A 20279-nucleotide genomic window follows, 5' to 3' on the forward strand; every position below is an offset into this window, starting at 1 on the left:
CTAGATGTTTGTTTTTTTAATTCTTTTAACTTATACCTCGAAGACTAAGCCTTTAAGGTGGAATATCTCTTTGGCTTCAGAAATGTAAACCTCACACTCTTAACACAAAACATTTTGGACAATTTCTCAATGCTGTAGATTTATAATGTTTCTTATAAAAATGCTAACATAAAGGCTTGACTGTTAATATGGAAGTTTTTTGGAATACTCATCTGTTACATAGTTCATGGACATTGAATTCATCCAAACATTTTTTCCATCTGTCTTAGAGTGGGGGAAGAGTAGGAACATAAGTCAGGTTTCTTATGTGGTCTATGTTACAGCTGGAAAGTTTTCCCCTAACCTCCAGAGAAAAGACGTGACAAGAAGTAAGAGGAAATCTCCTCAAATTGAGGGAAAATCTCTGTAGATACAGTACTATTGAAATGCTAAACAAATAGCATTTTGAAAAAAGTGCTTTACAACCAGTGATTTGTATTGATGTGCACCTCCAGGCAAATGGCTAAAAACATGGTTGCGAAGCATGTTTACTATTTTACTGAGACTTTGTAATGTCACTCAGCCATTCTTGCAATGCACATACCTCTGCTAGTCAGGAAGATCATTCTGCTACATCTGGGTTTAGCATTACTGCTACTTGCGTCAGCCCATGCTCACTGGACAGAGATGATGATGTTGATTCACTGTCCAACCAGAAGGCTGGGGGCAGAGAAGTGACATTAGAAGCTGCATTGCTAATCCAGGAACATAAATTGCTTAAAGAATATGTCAACCCAACATTTAATAATCCTGAGATGTGCCTGATGTACCATGTACTCATATGAAAAGGTATCCTGTTCTCTTGGCATTGCTTCTTTTGTGTGAAATCCCTCTGCTTGCCTATTAAACCTGACCATACTAGGCATGATAGCTTAGTGTGGTTAGTTTTTTGGTTGTGCTCAGAGCAAATCCAATGATCAGGCTTGGGCTGACAGGCCCTCTCTGCACATCCATTCACTGAGAAGGTTAGCGTTCTGCTGTTTCTCTTCCCTGCGTTCCTTAAGCAGCTGAGAACAGAGGAAATGTGATCACTTACTAAAAAGGGAAATAAGGTATTTATAATGTTTTTATATGTTTACATAAATGTTTTGCTTTTCATTTCTATTTTAAACCAAATGGGTTGTTTTACAAGGTGAGGGTTTGGATATATTTTATTAAGGAAATATATCTGTCACTTGTTTAGATGTTTTTATTGGCTGTACGCAATTAAAAATCCTATTGCAGGTAAACCTGTAAACACATATGTAGTTCAACTTTGTATTTAGCTGTTTGCCTGGAGTTTACTTTCTGAAACTATGTTCATGATAGGATGGACAAAAAAAAAATAATGTTAAAAGCAAAAAAAAAATCATAAAGATAAAGCTGCTTCTCCTAACTTCCTGCTTTGGGTGGCTCATTCTGACCAGCACAGGGGGTAGCCTAGTGCAGAAAAGGTATTTTAGCCCTTCTCTTACTCTTGCTTCCTAAACTTAGGCATATGATTATTTGCATTGCTTTACGCTGCATTTTAGCACAGGTTAGCTTTAAAACCCAGTCGATTCTGACTCTTATCTTCAAAGCACATTATGCCAGTGGCATATGGGAAAAGACTGTCTAGTAAAGTGAGGTAAGTAACCAAAGAAAGTAGTCACAGATGGGCAATTAGTAGTGTAATAAACTATTAAAAATAGCTGACATATATTTATCTCTTTATAAAATGCTGACTTATGCATTTACTAGCTTTAAGCAATTTTGCTCACTCCGCAAGAGCCTCAGATTGTATTAGCTGGCTGCCTCTTATTATTAGATATGCACGTACCTTTTGCAGCTTCATTTCAAATTACTGTAAATACTGCATGGAAACATCTAAACAGCCGTATGGGGTTTGTAATCATTCAGATGAAGGAGAAGGTCTCCCTGAGACCAAAGCCAGGTTGTCATTGATTAGAACAAACGGAGCTACATATCAAGGCTAAATGCTTTAAACTGAGCCTCAAAGTTATAATACTGAAGGACCTTTTCACAAGTCACTTTACTGCTATTAGACGATTCCACATTTACATCGTTTTCCCCATCCAGGTCTCAGCTTCTTTATCTGTATTCTTTCAAATCCTGAAATTGCTTGGATAAGAGTGAGGTATTTTTTTTTTCTTTTGCATTTCTAAGAGCAGTCTGAACTTTCAGTGGAATTGAAGAGGCTTTGTGTCAAGTACAGCTAAATCCAGCCTTTCCGTATCAAACCACTGCGAGAAAATTACTGTGAGGATGATAAGGCTGTGAGATATAATAAAAAGTGACTCTACTCAATTTACACTGCAATATTGGTATGACTGAATATTTCTCATTCAGGTGACTGATAAAATCGCTAAACTGTATTGCAGATAAATAGAGGAGGCTTCTGTCAAGAATAAACACCATTAATCATGAAGTCTCAGCCACAGAGTGGATGTGCTTAGTATCACTATACAGCTTCAGGAAAACACTGCATGTAACCTGCATTTTCCTTCCCCCATCTCTTTGCTTAACCTCAACACCTCAGATTATTTTTTAGGCCTTCAAGAAGATCTGAATGGCTGGACTGCAGACAGATAACCTCCTAATGGCTTATCTGAACCAACTAGAGAGAGGCCCAAAGCATCAACAATAATATGTATGTCATTGTATAAGGCAACAAAATCAAGTAGGTGGTCAGAAAAAAAAAATGGATCAACATGAATGATAGATGACTCTATTTGTACAAATTCATATATTTAGCCACTCAGATGTAGAAGATACCCCATATTACATAAAATATCTCACTGAAAATGAATTGGTATGCAGTCGTCTAGCATAAAAATGGTGCATTTAAAGAGTCCCTTTATTTTCCCAAGGCAAAGTTACATGGTCACTTAACATACCTCTGTCCCTAGTATCATATAATCATATTTTTTACTTCCCCACCATTCTGTTTAGACATGTGGAGTAAAGAGGATTACTGACCCCTCCAAGTATGGGGTATCAGGTAATTTACTTCCCTTCTAGGGAGTGAAACAGGAATCAAATCCACTATATTCATGTAATCTCCCATAAACTGTCTTAGGCCCCTTTTCGATCGGGTCCGCCTGTCCATTTTTCAGGTGGACCTGATTGGTCCACCCATTGTCCTCTAAGGGGAGGCGCGTGTCACCGGACCAATAAGGAGGATCCGCCCCATGTGAAAGGGGCCTTATACAGGGCTTTCCTTCTCTCTGGACTACTTAACCGCTTCAGCCCTGGAAGATTCTACCCCCTTTCTGACCAGAGCACTTTTTGCGCTACGGCACTGTGTTGCTTTAACTGAAAATTGTGCAGTCGTGCGACATTGCATCCAAACAAAATTGATGTCCCTTTTTTCCCACAAATAGAGCTTTCTTTTGGTGGTATTCACCTCTGTGGTTTTTATTTTTTGTGCTATTCCACAGCTTAGGCCAATATGTATTCTTCTACATATTTTTGGTAAAAAAAAAATCGCAATAAGTGTCTATTGATTGGTTTGCGCAAAAGTTATAGTATCTACAAAATAGGGGATAGATTTATAGCATTTTTATTATTTTTTATTTTTTTTACTAGTAATGGCAGCAATCTGAGATTTTTATCGGGACTGTGTCATTATGAAGGACATGTCGGACAATTTTGACACATTTTTGGCCCCATTGGCATTAATACAGCGTTCAGTGCAAATAAAAATGCATTGATTACTGTAAAAATGTCACTGGCAGTGGAGGGGTTAACACTAGGGAGCAGTGAAGGGGTTAAGTGTGTCCTAGTTTGTGTTCTAACTGAAGGGGGATGGGGATTGTGCAGGGAAGATAACAAATGTCAGTTCTCCCCTCAGAGAACCGGAAACTGTGTGCTTACACACACAGTTCCGGGTTCTATGTGTCTCACCGGCAACCGTAGTAGCCCGGCGGTGATCGAGACCGCCAGGCACTCGCATCGGCTCGGGGCCCCTAGTGGCCACAGGTCGAAGCAACCTTACATAATGTCGTTTCGCACAGCTATGCTATTCTGCTGCAGTACAACTGCGGCGGCTGGTCGGCATGTGGTTAACTAATTAGGTGACAAGAGTCTAGCCACATAGGTTGGATTAAAAATGTCTGAGGAATGTAGGAGGACCTTAGGCTGAAACCAAATCTTCACCTTTCTGCATAGTGCCTGGGCTCCAGGATGCAGTGTTTCCACCTTCTGACAAAGTTTTTAAAATGTCAGCCACTGAAAAGCAAAAACAGACTAGAAGACAGAGTTAAAACAGTACTATAGGCAAAACTTTTTTTTTTTTGGATACAGCATGGGAAGGTTATAACCACTGTCAGATTTTTTGCTTGCCATCTGTGTCCCATTGCAGAGATTCCCCTTCAGTTCCTGTCCCATAGCAAACAGGAAGTAGAGGGAAATTGCAAATTAGGGGAATTCCTTGGGGACTTCCGGGTCACCAGAACTAGTGTTCCCATTGGAAGATTTCCCCTCTATTACTTTTCTGGGGACAACCCAGAATCCGTGATTTTCTTTTACTTTCACTTTCAATGATAATGGTAAACAGGACAAATAGAGGGGGTGAATTTCCTTAAGGGGGGCACAGACAGCAATAAAAACTGACAGGTGTTCTAAGCCCTCTCCACACTATCCAAAACTAAAAAAAAAGTTTTGCTTTTAGTTATAATTTCACCACTTGCCGACTGAGGGAAAACATTTTTTTAGATATTTTTGGGGAATACCGTATATACTCGAGTATAGGCCGACCCGAATATAAGCCGAGGCCCCCAATTTACCCCCAAAAAACTGGAAAAAATTATTGACTCGTGTATAAGCCGAGGGTGAGACATGCCTGTCCATCCCTGTGTGTCCGTCCATCCCTGTGGGTCCATCCATCCCTGTGTGTGTGTCCATGCATCCGTGTGTGTGTGTGTGTGTGTCCATGCATCCGTGTGTGTGTGTGTGTGTGTGTGTCCATGCATCCGTGTGTGTGTGTGTGTGTGTGTGTCCATGCATCCGTGTGTGTGTGTGTGTGTGTGTGTGTGTGTGTGTGTGTGTGTGTGTGTGTGTGTGTGTCCGTGCAGCCTACCTGTGTCCAGCCTGCCTGTGTCCGTCCAGCCTGCGTCCCGTCCAGCCTGCGTCCCGTCCAGCCTGCGTCCCGGCCCGGCCTGTCCCGTCCCGGCCCGGCCCGTCCCGTCCCGGCCCGTCCCGTCCCGGCCCGGCCCGGCCCGGCCCGTCCCGAGCCGAGCCTCCGTCCTTCAGCTCTTCGTCGGCGGCCATTCTAGGATTCAAAAGCCGCGCCTCCGTCGGTGATAGGCGGAACACTCAATTTCCCACTGACTGCTGTTCCGCCTATCGGATGTCCGTGATAGGCGGAACACTCAATTTCCCAGCAGCCTGTGTTCCGCCTATCACGGGCATCGTCTCATCCTCGTCCGTAGTACGAGGATGAGACGATGCCCGTGATAGGCGGAACACAGGCTGCTGGGAAATTCAGTGTTCCGCCTATCACAGGCGAAGGCGGAGCCGGAGGCGCGGCTTTTAAATTATAGAATGGCCGCTGTCTGTCTGCTCGACACGCTGATCGAGCGGGCAGACAGCGATGACTCGAGTATAAGCCGAGGGGGGCACTTTCAGCCTCAAAAAAGAGGCTGAAAATCTCGGCTTATACTCGAGTATATACGGTATTTATTATAGCAAAAAGTATTGCGTTTGTTTTCAAAATTGTCACTCTTTTTTTTGTTTATAGAGCAAAAAATAAAAACCTGCAGAGGTGATCAAATACCACCAAAAGAAAGCTCTATTTGTGGGAAAAAAAGGACGTCAATTTTGTTTTGGTGCAGCGTTAATTGTCAGTTAAATCGGCGCTGTGCCGAATCGCAAAAAGTGCTCTGGTCAGGAAGGGGGTAAAATCTTTCGGGGCTGAAGCGGTTAAAATGTGCACATGTGGAAGGCCCTGGCCTGGACTCGCATCATGGCAAGTCTTGCAATTTTTAAACCTAAGCTTTACCCTAATCTGTATAAGGAAAACAGCAAAACTCCCACAGCTTGTACACATTCTCCTCTGTGCCCTAGAACTGTACTAAACCCGCAGTTAGATCACAAGATTGAGATCATTGATTTATGGTGCTTCACATAGTTTAGAAACCCATGGGGGGTTATTCACTTAAGGCAACTCCACTTTGCACTTCAAGTGCACAGTACAAGTGCAAAATGCACCTGAAATTGCACTGAATGTGCACTTGGAAGTGCAGTTGCTGTAGATCCGAGGGGGACATGAAAGGAAAAAAAAAAAAAAACAGCATTTTAGCTTGCACATGATTGAGTGATAAAATCAGCAGAGCTTCCCCTAATTTCAGATCTACAGTGACTGCACTTCCACGTGCACTTTCAGGGCAATTTCAAGTGCACGTTGCACTTGTAGTGCAAAGTGGATTTGCCTTTTGTAAATAACCCCCACTATCTTTTGCTTTTTGCTATAATAAATATCCCAATTTTTTTTTCAGAAAAAAGTTTTTTTTTTCCTTAGTTTAAGCCGATATGTATTTTTCTACATATTTTTGGTAAAAAAAATCGCAGTAAGCTTTGCACTTGTAGTGTGCACTTGAAGTGCAAAGTGGATTTGCCTTTTGTAAATAACCCCCCATGGTTTCTGAAAGCTGGACCTGCAAATTACTCCCAGGCCGTGGCTTGTAGGATCTTTTTTAACTTGCTCATATATCTATGCCTGTACTACATGTTTTTGCTGCTATATATACAGCACACACCTCATAATGATTAAAACTTAAAGCGGAGGGCCGTTTAAAAAAAAAAAAAAAAAGTCAGCAGCTGCAAACACTGCAGCTGCTGACTTAATCCGCTCACTTACCTGTCCAGGGCGCCCGCGATGTCAGCCGCCCGAGGCCGACCCATCCCTCGGCTCTCTGGTCCCGGCGCCGCCATTCCTTGTAAGGGAAACAGGCAGTGGAGCCTTACGGCTTCACTGGTCATTTCCTACTGCGCATGCGCGAGTCACGCAGCGCTTTGTGAATGGGACGCGCTGTGTTCTGGAACACACAGTTCCCAGAACACAGCGCGACCCATTACCCAGAAGACGCCGCACGGAGGAGAGAAGAAAGAACATCTCCTCGGAGGAGGAAGAGGAAGATTAGGATTATGTGCCTAGCAACAGGCACTTCTGGTAAGTAAAAAAAAAAAAAAATTAAATTTTTTTTTTTTTTTTAGATTTTTTTGTAATTTTTAATATTTTTTTTTTTTTCAGGGTGGCCCTCCACTTTAAGCCCCGAAAATAACCCAACAAAACATAATTCCTAAAATGTGTCAAATCTACAGTTCTGCAGTTAGTTTTGTTTATCTGGGGAGAGCAAACATAGCAAAGTACAATAACCCACAAGCAAGCCTTAAAATTTCACTTTACTGAAAACAGTTCACTGCTGCACAGGATAGGGCAATTCAGAGCCTTATTGAATATATATCAATGTGTGAAACAATGTTGTTATTTCTTTGAGTATTGTATATTCTTGATTAACTACAGTTTAATGTGAGGTAGATCTCATGCTTTCCGGTACACAAAAGATCTAATAAATATAAGGGCTAGTGAAGGATGAAACAGGATGAGTTGTATACAATCCATGTGACAGTCAGCAATAGGCTGGTCTACAGTCTAATTAAAGTGGGAGTCCGCCGGGACTCCGTGTTTTTTTTTTTTAAAAGCCAGCAGCTACAAATACTGAAGCTGCTGACTTTTAAAATAGTGACACTTACCTGTCCAGCGCGCCCGCGATGTCGGCATCCGAAGCCGATCTCTAGATCGTCTCTCGGGTGCTGCCGCCGCCATCTTGGGTATGGGAATCAGGAAATGGAGCCTTTCGGCTTCATTTCCCGGTTCCCTACTGCGCATGCGCGAGTCGCGCTGCGCAATAAGGACGGTCCCCGCTGCCTCTGGGATCTGTGTGTTTCCCAGCAGGCAGCGGGGCACTTGCGGAAAGGGGCGGGCACTCACGGAAAGGGGCGTAATCTACGCCCCTTTCCGCAGTGAGCTATCCCGGAAGTGGGTGCAGATACCTGTACTGTACAGGTATCTGCACCTCCCTCCCCCCTTAAAGGTGCCAATTGTGGCGCCGGAGGGGGGGAGGGTTCAGATGAGCGGAAGGTCCACTTTAGGGTGGACCTCCGCTTTAAGTCAAGTTACACAGTACAAGTAATACAAAGTACATATAAAGCAGTTTAATGGTACAGGGCAGCTGTAAGATGGGACTAATAAAATAAAGTATGAATCAATCTCTCAAGAGAAAAAAGGGTCTGGTGCCCCAAAGAATGTTATTCATGCATAATATGTGCTGGCAAAAAGAGCAGACTGGATGGAAAAGATCAGGGATCCCAAAAGCAAGAGAGAATACAACAAACATCTTGGCAATGAAAGAAAAAAAATTACCAAACTACCTTTTAAATGCCACCCAGATGATGTCAGGACATGGATTCATTTAATTTAAATCCAAACTAAATGCTCTCAGTCAACATTAACTATTTTTAATCTATATGCTGCTCCAATTAGTAATTAGATTGGACATTTATTCTATTTATTTGTTTTAAACTTTTTTTTTTTTTTTACAGTTCTTCAGTTGCTTCCTGGTTTCTGGCCTAGGAAAATCTAAGCAAACCTTCCTGTCTGCATGCCTGAGCTAAGGGCAGATGGATTCCAGGACATAAATGCCACATGAATCATCAAGAATATTTTAAATAAATCCTGAAAAAAAGATATAAAAAATGAAATGTAACACCATGGGAGCTATTTATAGCAGAGAATGGACACTGTTATTGGATCTCAGCTGTAAGTTGCATTAATGCTGTGGACTGCAGTTTATACTCCATGCTGTGCGCAAACTGCAACGTTTCCCAGAGTTCTAAAGTTCTGCTTCATGCAAGCATCATGTGACCACACTCTCTAATATTTTTCTCCTTCATTCATTTACATACTTCAGTGTCCCTAAGCAAAAGTAAAGAATTACACACATTGGCTTTGCATTGCCATGCCTTATGATGACTATGCAGTATTTTTTTTTCTTTTTAAAGCAGCTAAGGCCATGGCCGTGCAAAGTTAAGTGATACCCTATATTCTTGAAAATAAATAACAGTTCTTTTTGCCCATAACAACCAATGAGATTTTACAGTTTGTCTTTCAAGCTCAGTATATTAGAATAAAAAAAGAGAAGTCAGATGCTACAGGCAATAAAAACTCAGTTGTTTCAAACATGTAACATTATGTAAATCTTAGCAGATGTGTAACAGACATTTATGTTCATGTAACAGCATTGTAAACTTGCTTAGTATTTAAAATATCACAGAAAGCAATCAACACATAAAAAAGAAATCATAAAAAAGGTACATACAAATCTGAGAATGAATGGTAAATACTCCATATAGCATTCAAAAATATTGGAAAGTAAGTATAAACATAGGTATATATTTGAAGTGACTCTATACACAAACGACACTATCAAATCTATAGCTGTATATGTGAAGGATCAGGAAGTGAGGTGTAGAACTCTGCTGTGTTGACCATGAGAGGTAGCTTTGTGCTGGGGAGAAACTCTGTTACAGTTCAGTGCTTCATCAACCAATGCAACAGGTTTGACAGCAGTCTATAGAAGCAGCTTGCTTCAGGTTCACTGCTTGTGAATACTAGAGTTCATACCTAATACTGCTGACTGAAGCACAAAGAACACAGGAGTTTTGTCCAAGGAGCTCAAAGTAAGCCCCCAAATGCACACTGTATGGAGATCCTGCATTCCTTCACTCTTATGATTAATTAGGTATCTCAGGAACAGGTCAGCACTGGCAAAGGGGAATTAAACAGAAATTGTGTTTGTATGCATGCAAAGAGCCCCATTCAGGATAGTTCAATAATGCGCAAAGTGCAGTAAATTGAGATTCAGCTTGCCCTAGGATACTGATTTCTGATAGCTTGCTACAAGATGCAGGCCTTTCCATATTACTGCTCTTGATACTGCCTTACCGCATCATCAGGTAACGGGGCATTGGGTAGTAGTTGTTCATAAAAAAAAAATAGGAATATTTTTTAACTAATCTAACTGTAGTAATTGAAATATCATGCTATCAGGTACTATGCTTCAGGGCTCAATTCTCAAAGCTAACACTTCCTTTGCCAGTCAAAATACATTCCCATGCATTTATACAGCTGCATGCTTAGAGTTCAATTTTATTACAAGTCACATCTATGTCAGTGAAATGCATAGAAATCATTATTAATTGAAATAAATAAGATGTTACTGAAGCAATATTTGTGTCTTATATGTTACATTTTACACATTAGGTATCATTATCAGCTGTAAGTGAAATGATATGACTAATGAAATAGAACTGTAGGAAAACAAAGGAAGGTTGAATTGTGACTTCTCTTTATATTCAGAAGCAAATGAGTTGTCATCCACTTAATATGGAACATATTTCATGTTATGATATTTTTAATTTAATCTGCTCTTTTGTGATGAAGTCTTAATATGTGCTTGCAGGTCTAAGAGCAGTGCTAGAATCATGTGCAAGGAAAGTATAATCACAGAAAACAAATGAGGAACTGCCATCTTTCAAAATACTCGGCTCCTTCTATTTGTAAGCAGGGCAACTGTATAAAAATGACAACTGACTATTACCCTGGGTTCACACTAGTACAATGCGAGTACCAGCGTGATTACAGTGCTAGTTCCCGCATCGCTCCTCTCCCGCAGTCAGTTCACACTGCCTTGTACGAACCGCTGTGGGTCTCATTAACAAAGTTAATGACACCCCCAGTTTAGTTCACAGATCGCAGCGTGAACTGTGAACTCGCACAGGAATCGGATTGCATAGGTGAGAACACCCATGCAATCTGATTCTAGTGTGGGCGAAAAACAAGTACATGCACTATTTTCTGTGTGAATCCAATGCAATACAAATGAATGGCTGAATTCCTATTTCTCAGAGATCGCATTTTATCGGCACCTGCAGTGTGGGTGTGACTCATATGCGATCTCTGAGATCGCAGCGGTGTGAACCTGGGTTTAGAGTAAATACATTATTTATTTGTCTGTTTTTACAATTACAAGTAATGCACAAAAAATAAGAAAAATGCAGTGAAATGTAAGTTTTACCTCTTCCAATTACATTCATGTGTATTCTATGAGTGTAATCACTCCATATTTGTAACTAATGCCATGTTAAATGAGATCAGTAACCCCATGACTTCTATTATTTCCCCTTGTTATACACAATAAAAATGCAAACATTCAATAAAGGGTTGAACTGTCAAAGAAGATAATTCATCCAAGTGCGTGCTTCTGGCTCTGAGACTGTATTGCCATCCATACCAGCTGATCTACACTATTGATCGGAAACACAAATATGCACAGTTATTACATTAGATTTGTTTATCAACAAACCTCCCTGTTTCAGCTGTAACTGTACCTTGTGTAGAGTAGAGATAGGCACAGAGACAGCTGAAGCCAGAAGGCTGCAGCTGTCACTGTCAATCACAGCATGTAAAAAAAATAATTAAAGCGGAATGAAACCCATTGATTTAACAGTTTCAAAGCAGTGTCAGGAATGTAACTGTCTCGTTGATTGTACTCTCAACCAAATTGTCAAACCATCAAATGGCTGGTGTCATAACTGATCACATGTGCAGCATCGTGTCAGTTGAAGATCAAACACAGGCTAAGATGGCAGCTTCCTTTGCTGAAAACTATAGAAGAGTTTAGCTCCACTTTAATGTAAAAAAGTTTTTACAATTATTATCAAAATGTGTATTGAGTGAGAAAAAAAAATTTTTTTCCATGTATCAGCACATAATGAAAAAACGCACAAGTTTATTAAAACATTTAAAAAATAAAATCTGTATATATCATGAACAAAAACAAAGTGATATTTAGGTAGGAAAATTAATCAGAAGTTATTGGCAAGTTGACTGATCCATGCCAATGCTGCTAAATTTCACTTGGGAATCTAACCTTCAATGACCTCTAGTCATGAAAATATTTAGGCTAGTATCTTGGACTATGATAGGAGTAACAAATGGCTTGATGTGTATATAAACAAATGGACTTTAAAATATTAAAATGCGTATAGATACAGTATATCTAAAAATATTATGCAATCATCAATATATACATGTAAAGGGATCTGCCAAAGCTGAAAAATAGATTTTGGAAAAACTCAGGAGATGCCTTTTTGAACTGGTGTCAGGGAATGTGCTTACAAATATAGAGAATTAAACACATTAAACATGTTGGTAAAATTTATCAGCGATTTTCTATAATATATCCATAATATAAAGACAAAAAGAGTACTTTCTCTTTGTGTATATTGCAGTGAATATCCCGGCAACCCTAGAGGGCCACGATGCAGTAAAAAATGTACTTAGGCATTAAAGGTCCCAACTAAGAGTGGTGAAGATGTACAACCATCTTCACAAACAAACGCAAGAACCATAAATTGTGAATGCCAAACATAGTGGCTGGCAAAAGTGCAATAGATTTTTTTTTCTTTTGACACTGATTTATTGTATTCTTTCTGGCAAACTTTCCCTGCAATTACAGCTTGTTAATGGCTAGACTAGAGCAAACATCATAATATGTGTACTTCAGCATGTAGTTAGGATAGTTAATATCAATTAATTCTACTCACAGAGGAGGCCTTGTTTAACAGAGAAACTCATTTATCATCATTCTAGATACTACTATTGTAAGTGCTACTAAAGTAAAACAACATTTACTTGCTTGCAGAGAAGGGACTGGCAGGAGAGGGATTTACACAGCTGGTACGCTTAAAGTGGTTATAAAGGCAGAACGTTTTTTTTCCTTAAATCATTCTCTTCATTTAGGATCCACACCTATGCAAATTGGATGTGGGTTTCCCCACATTCAATTTGCATTGCAGGAGATTGTGACCAGCTCTCTATGGAGCCTGTTCACACATCTTTGCAGCGGCTCCAATGCAAATTGCACAGGAGTCCTGTGCGTCTTTTGGTCCTTTTCAGGTCCGAATTCAGACCAAAATTCGGGCTGAAATCAGACCTGAAACAGTGAATGAAGACACACCGGACTCCTGCTATGAGCTGCTGCGATCTATAGTGTGAACTTAGCCTAAAGTAAAAGCCTGTGTGCAGCACCCCCCCCCCCCCCCCCCCCTTATACTTACCTGACCCCGATCTCCATCCAGCAATGTGCCTGAGAGCAGCGGCTCTCTTTGCTCTCTTGACAGGAGCAAGCTGGGTGATAAGGGGACACTTGTGCACATGCGCTCCCAAGCCAGGCTGTATACATCCAGACACACAAAGCATTAGAAAGCCCCCTTCTCATAGGAGTCTGACTGACAGGAGTCTATGGTTCCAGTTGCTCTCAGAGTCTCCAGTGAATCCAGAAAGTGAATAGAGAGCGGTGTTGCTGCTTTTTGGATTTGAGCACTGACAATTCTACCACCTTGGTAGAAGGAGTTATAGTTCTCAATGAAGCACAATGCCATCAACCCATTTGTAGTTCATTGTTTCCTCTACACTGCACCAATTATACACGGCTCATAGGTGCATTACTTTGCAAAAAATCAATAAACACACTTTTTGCAAAAGGTGGCATTTATTACTTTTTTTTTTACAAAAGGTAGAATATGCCTGGTTTCACATTTGCTATTCCATTATGATTTTTACCTTGTGTCATAGGGAAGGATAGAAAAAAGACATCCAAGGAATTGAGAATGTCAATCAGCAGTGTTCAAACTCTAATTAAGAAGTGGAAAATTAAGGATTCTGTTGAAACCAAACCACAGTCAGGTAGGGAAATTATTCGGGATGCAAAGAAAAACCCACAAAAAACTTCAGGTGAAATACAGGACTGGAAAACATGTGGTGTGGCTGTTCCAAGATGCACAATAAGGAGGCACTTGAAGAAAGATGGGGTGCATGGTCGAGTCGCCAGAAGAAAGCCATTACTATGCCAATGCCACAAAGTATCCCGCTTACAATACACCAAACAGCACAGAGACAAGCCTCAAACCTTCTGGCACAAAGTCATTTGGAGTGATGAGACCAAAATTGAGCTTTTTGACCACAACCATAAACACTACATTTGGAGAGGCCTATGATGAAAGGTACATCATTCCTACTGTGAAACATGCAGGGGGATCACTGATGTTTTGGGGATGTGTGAGCTACAAAGGCACAGGAAATTTGGTCAAAATTGTTGGCAAGATGAAGTCAGTATCTTATCAAAAACTAGTACATACTGGAGGAACATGTGCATTCATCAGCCAGGAAGCCACACATGGGACATACTTGGACAGTTTAACATGACAATGATCCAAAACATAAGGCCAAGTCGACATGTCATTGGCTACAGCAGAATAAAGTGAAGGTTCTGAAGTTGCCATCTCAGTCTCTTGACCTCAATATGATTGAACCACTCTGGGGAGATCTCAAATGAGCAATTCATGCAAGACAGCATGACAGGAATGGGCAGCTTTACCATATGAGAGGATAAGGAGCCTCATGCACAAATACCACATAAGACTTCAAGTTGCCACTGACGTTAAAGGGGGGCAATACACGATACTAAGAACTGGGGTATGTAAACTTTTGATCAGGGTGATTTGGGTAGTTTCTGTTGTGATTATGATTGAAAAAGAGTAAACACAGTTGATTAATAATAAATGGCTTCAGCCAAACACTAACCATGAGTGAAAGAAAAGTTTGTGTGTTATCATTCATATTCTCTAAAAAAATGGGCAAGAAATTATAAATTCTGACCAGGGTATGTAAACTTATGAGCACAAATGTTGTCACATAACAGATAATAGAAGGTAGGTTGTGGACTGTGTTAACCTCCCTGGCGGTGATCTCGAGTCTGGCTTGGGCTGGGATTTCAGTACCATAAGCGGTAACCCCAAGCCAGACTCGGGATCGCATCGCTGGATACAGGGAGACTTACTTACCTTGTCCCCTGGATCCAGCGATGTCCTCCTCGCTGTGTGATCGAGCTGTCCTCCGCTCGATTCACACAGTGCCCGAGTGCCGCCGAGATCCGTTCCCTGCGACGTTACGGAGATCGGCACCAAATTCAAAAAAGTAAAAACACACATAGTACTGTAATCTTACAGATTACAGTACTGTATAAAAAAATTACACACCCCCTTTGTCCCTAGTGGTCTGTGCAGTGCCCTGCATGCACTTTTATATTATAAATACAGTTTTTTCTGCCTGGAATTTGGAGATTGGCCATAGCAACCAAAAACTGTCCCTTTATGTCAAAAGTGATTTTAGACCAACTAGAAAACAGCGATAATAAATTATAATCACTTGCAGAATTGAGCAATAGCGATTTGTGGGGAAATTCGTCATCAAACACTAAATCTAATGACAGCAACAATTCTGCAAATGAGCAAATTTCAGTGTTTTTGGATTTGATTACATTATTGAATAATTTTTATTATTATTTATTATCATTATTTATTATATTATAAATTTTATCATACCCGGGATGTCTGCTAGACCCTGGTTTGAACAGATTTAAGAGAGTTATTCCTAAGAATTACAGGACTACAGTATAAAATGCCAAATTTCCATGCAAAATAATTGTACCGCTTTCAGCACCTAAAATCAGAACTAATCATACCGCCAGGGAGGTTAAACAAGATTGTCATCAATTATTTTTGTTAATCGCAGCGCAAATTTGTTATCAAAAGATATACTTACACATGCAGTGGAGGGATAGGGGAAGGTTCATAGTGATATCGGCCTTCATGATGTCTTGCGTCAATTGGCACTGGAGGATGAAATGCTGGAAATAGGTGAGGTGGAGCTAAAAGGAAAGATACATTGTCTATAAGTTGCAGGCACACCAAAAAAAGGCACAACTTGTCCTGTGTTATACTCTTTAAAAATATACAATATGTTACATAACAGCTACATAATATTGAATAAAGTTACCAACATGTAAAGTATTCCATAGAGCATATAAGAGAGTAAAGAAATTCCAAGCTAGATACAGATATACAGTATTTTACTTGAATATATGCATTTTGATTGTTAGATGTTAGCTTTAAGAAGTAACTTTCCAAGCTGTGCAGTCATACAAAGCCTCATAATTTTAGTTTATTTATTTATTATAGGTATTTATATAGCGTGTACATTTATGTAACGCTTTGCATATATATTGTACTTCAGTCCCTGCCCTCAAGGAGCTTACAATTTAAAGTCCCTAATTCACATTCACACATACACATACCAGGGTCAACTTAGACAGGAGTCAATAAACTACCAGCATGTATTTGGAGTGTGGGAGGAAACCAGACTAACTGGAGGAAATCCATGCAGGTAAAGGGAGAACATGCAAACTCCAGGCAGGTAGTGACATGATTGGGATTCAAACCAACAACTCTAGTGCTGCTAGGTGGAAGTGTTGACCACTGTGTTTTTATTCCTACATTCTCTGTTTATTAAGGGATGATATCTAAAAGCATTTTTTGAATACCAATCACCCAGTCAGGTTAACAGTACACTTTGTCTCATTCTATTTCATCTTATGTTAACTAACCTTAAAGTAGAAGTTCAGTCTAAACCTTTCTAATCCAAAACCTGCTCCCACCCCTATTCTAAGCCCAATACTAACCAGCCTGTAAAGGAAAGCTGTGTATACTTACCTATCTAAGTGTGATCCGATCTGGTCACGTGACCGGCTCCCACCACTGGCTTCAGGGGAGAGGAGGAAAATCGGACATAGTTTATGTAGCTTATGAGTGACGTCACCACTCGGGCACTGCAGCTGTTGTCACTGCCCTCTCCTCTTCCCTGAAACTTCGCTGCTCGGGCAATCATGTAACCACACCGGAGGGCCCTTAGAGTAGGTAAGTATATATACATCTTTTCTTTAAAGGCTAGTTAGTATAGGGCTTAGAATGAGAAGGGAGCATGTTTACACATGACTTCTACTTTAAATGAGAACATTCAAAGGACTAGTTTAACATATAGATTCAAAGGGCAAGTATAAGATCTCATAGGCATGTTTATCAAACTGGAGTATTATCCTAATCATGGTCTTTCCTTACTTCTGGAGCAAAATACACATGCAGAACTTTTGTTGGAATGTTGAATGCAGTCTGCTTGGAAGTGTTCATGTTGGAGACAATGTTGGAAATCTACAGAAAGACACCCTGACAGAAGACAAAGAAACAGCCAAGTTCTGAATATACTAGTGATACTAATTTAAAAGAAAGAATGCATACCAACACATATGCTAATGGTCACAAGTACATATACTTATGTATTTTTGCGCTGCAAATGTCAACTCCAACGCAAGCAGCTAATTATTTACCATGCATATATAAATACTGTTTTACCCATTAATCGCTGTGTAAATTTTGTGCAGATACCCTTGTCTGCACAAACCAGCCAGATAGCATGGCCAACAGTACAGCAGGACACATCCCTTAGATGCTGATTGGACAATGAAGCAATAGCAGTACACAGGTGAGGTAATCCCTGCTCTATTCTCCTATCATGGTGTTTACAGTCAGCGCATGTGCACTGTTGCAGAGACTATTTAGCTTATGATGGTGGCCCTTCCTTTCCCAGTCTGAGTGCTGGTATACAGAAGATTACAAGAGGCAGTTATTATTTTTTATGTTAATGGATTCCATGCATTAAGATAAAAAAAGTATGTTTGCAGCAGCCCCCCTATTACTTACCTGAGCCCCATCTCGATCCAGGGATGTTGCACAAGAGTCAGCTGTTGGGTCTCTACCTCCTCATTGGCTAAGTCAGCTAAGTCAGCAGCAGGGGAGCCAATGGCTCCAGCTGCTGTCAATCAAAGTCAGTGAGTCAATGAGAAAGGAGAGATGGTGGGGCCGAGCCACGGCTCTGTGTCTGAATGGACACACAGAGCAGCGGCTCAGCTTGGGTGCCCCCATAGCAAGCTTCTTGCTGTGGGGGCAATCAACATGAGGGAGGGGCCAGTAGCGCCGGCAAGGGACCTGAAAAGAGGAGGATCTGGGCTGTTCTGTGCAAAACCAACTGCACAGAGCTGGTAAGTATAACATGTTTGTTATTTTTAAATGAAAAAAACAAGACTTTAGTATCTTTTTTCAATGAGCACATAACTCCCTTTGTATCTTTCTAAAATGTACAGAGTAGTGCAGATCATGTCCTGTACTGATTAGGAAATGATGCGTTTACTTGACAAACAAAGCTGTAGCATAACACAGACAATACTGTTAACTTTATTACAAAAAGCCAGTCTAGGAGTAAAGCTGGCCACACATGGCTCAATTTTTGCCAAATCAGAGAAATCTGAGCTGTGGATAGCCCTGCCAGCACCCAGCTTGCCCAACTCAATTGATATCAAAGGAGCTGGGTGGAAAGTTGTCAGTTGAACTGTGACTGCATCCAATCAGATGCAGTCACTGTTCAGGTATTCAGACAGATGCTGGTGCTGTGGCTGCTTGAATACAATAGCTGGCACTGCAGATTTCCCCACCTACGCTAATTGGGAGTAATCTGCATAGGTGGGAGAATAAAGTGACCTCTCTTGATCAGCCTGCAAGCCTAAATAAGAGAAATCCTAAAATGTATGACTAGGCTCAGTATTAAGAATTGAAACCAAATTTCTTGCCAAATGCCATTCAGCAAAGGAAAGGAGGAAAGGATACACATAATTGTTAGTTTTGCTTGTCTGAACATCCAGCAACACTTCCAACTTGTGTCACGAATAACGGTTCTGTTGTGTTTGACACATAAAGTATCTGTATAGAAATTCCCTGCAAATACAGTAAATCATTCATAAGAAACTGTCTGAACCTAAGGAACTATTACTCCCCTGCATAAAACACTGTGCATCGGATACAATTATATATCTCATGGTTTATTATTCACACATGAATAGAACAGCTGGTACTCGTCATATCGCAACTACATGTGAAAAATATTACTGTATGTGATCAATCTCCTGACATTACCCCTTGACAGAACATCACATGACAGCCTCTCCGAAGTCAAGCTAAAACTGCTGAAGCAGAGTAATGTGCCTGCGGACCCGGCTACCTCCAATTTATCATACAATTTCCTGACTGATGTTCCAAAAAGCAGCTGCTAAGCACTGTATAATGTACCGTACAGCAAGCAAGCTAATACCAAGGCACTTTTAATCCAAGGCTTAACTTTTCACTTTACCTAGGGAAGAAAATGCTAGCAGAAGCTGATGTTTTGTTGAGCTATAAACTACAAAAAAAAAAACACTACATATTGCAAATGATCTTGATACAATTTAAACTATTCACCTAACACATTTAAGCATTTGGAATACACGCACTAGGTGGCAGATCCATGCTTTAACAAAAAAGGTAAGTCAGAGTTTGTAGATATTTGGATTAATCTGCTAAAGGCAAATAGGCTGTTCACTTTTCAAGGGAACTTCCCCTTAGCTTAGTGCAAAGCAAAGATCCCCAAACTTTTCAGTACACAGACCTTATTATATTATATAAAACGTTGGTGGGGTGAAAACAAGAATTTTTTCATAATTTTTACATCAGAGTCTTAGGAATCACCCCTTATATCAGGGCCCCATAAGAACACCCCTAAATGTATGTTCCCAGCAGAGCTCCCCTTCCAACAGGGTCCCTATCAGAGCCCCCCTTACATCAGACTCTGCATTAGGAGTCCTCCCTTGCACCAGAGGCCCCATCAGAAGTAAGAGTTCCCCCATTATATCAGAGTCCCCATCAGAGCCCCTTATGTCAGGGCCCCCATCAGCACCCCCCATTACATCAGTGTCTGCATTAGGAGTTCTCCCTTGCATCAGACTCCCCATCAGAATTACCCTTACATCAGGGTCCCCTTTAGAGCCCCTCATATCAGGGTCCCCATCACAGCTACCTTTATATCATAGTCCACTTTAGGACTTCCTTTCCCTTCCTTTCAGTGCTCATCAGGGCCTCCATCAGAGCCCCCCTTGTATCACATTCCATATCAGTGGTCTTCCTTTACCTTGCTTAAACCATTGCTCTAGCCAGTATAGAAGCAGGGTGGGAGGTAAAGTAGGTATGAACAGAAGCAATTCCATCTTCCTGCTGGGGCAAGAACATCATTGGTTGCTGGGACCCCAGTGTCTTTTAGCAACCAACTAACTTGGAGGAAGATCAAGCAGTGGAAGGATCCTGATCTTAGCTGTGCACCAGATACAATCCTATAGCAGGCTGAATTTGGCCTGCAGGCCATAGTTTGGAGACCCTTGGCT

At 40.8% G+C, this 20279-nt stretch overlaps 1 protein-coding gene across 1 annotated transcript in view; it reads right to left on the bottom strand.

Annotated features, from left to right (window-relative positions):
• GLI3 (GLI family zinc finger 3) overlaps positions 1–20279 on the bottom strand; it is a 313436-nt gene that overhangs the window by 144943 nt on the left and 148214 nt on the right. The window contains exon 4 of the mRNA XM_077491685.1: positions 15746–15851. Within this exon, the coding sequence (XP_077347811.1) occupies positions 15746–15851 (106 nt within the window). The remainder of the gene's footprint in view (positions 1–15745; positions 15852–20279) is intronic.

The sequence above is a fragment of the Lithobates pipiens genome, unplaced genomic scaffold, assembly GCF_037356315.1.
Source record: "Lithobates pipiens isolate NorthernLeopardFrog02 unplaced genomic scaffold, aLitPip1_a1.2 Scaffold_19, whole genome shotgun sequence".
In the NCBI taxonomy this organism is placed as follows: Eukaryota; Metazoa; Chordata; class Amphibia; order Anura; family Ranidae; genus Lithobates; species Lithobates pipiens.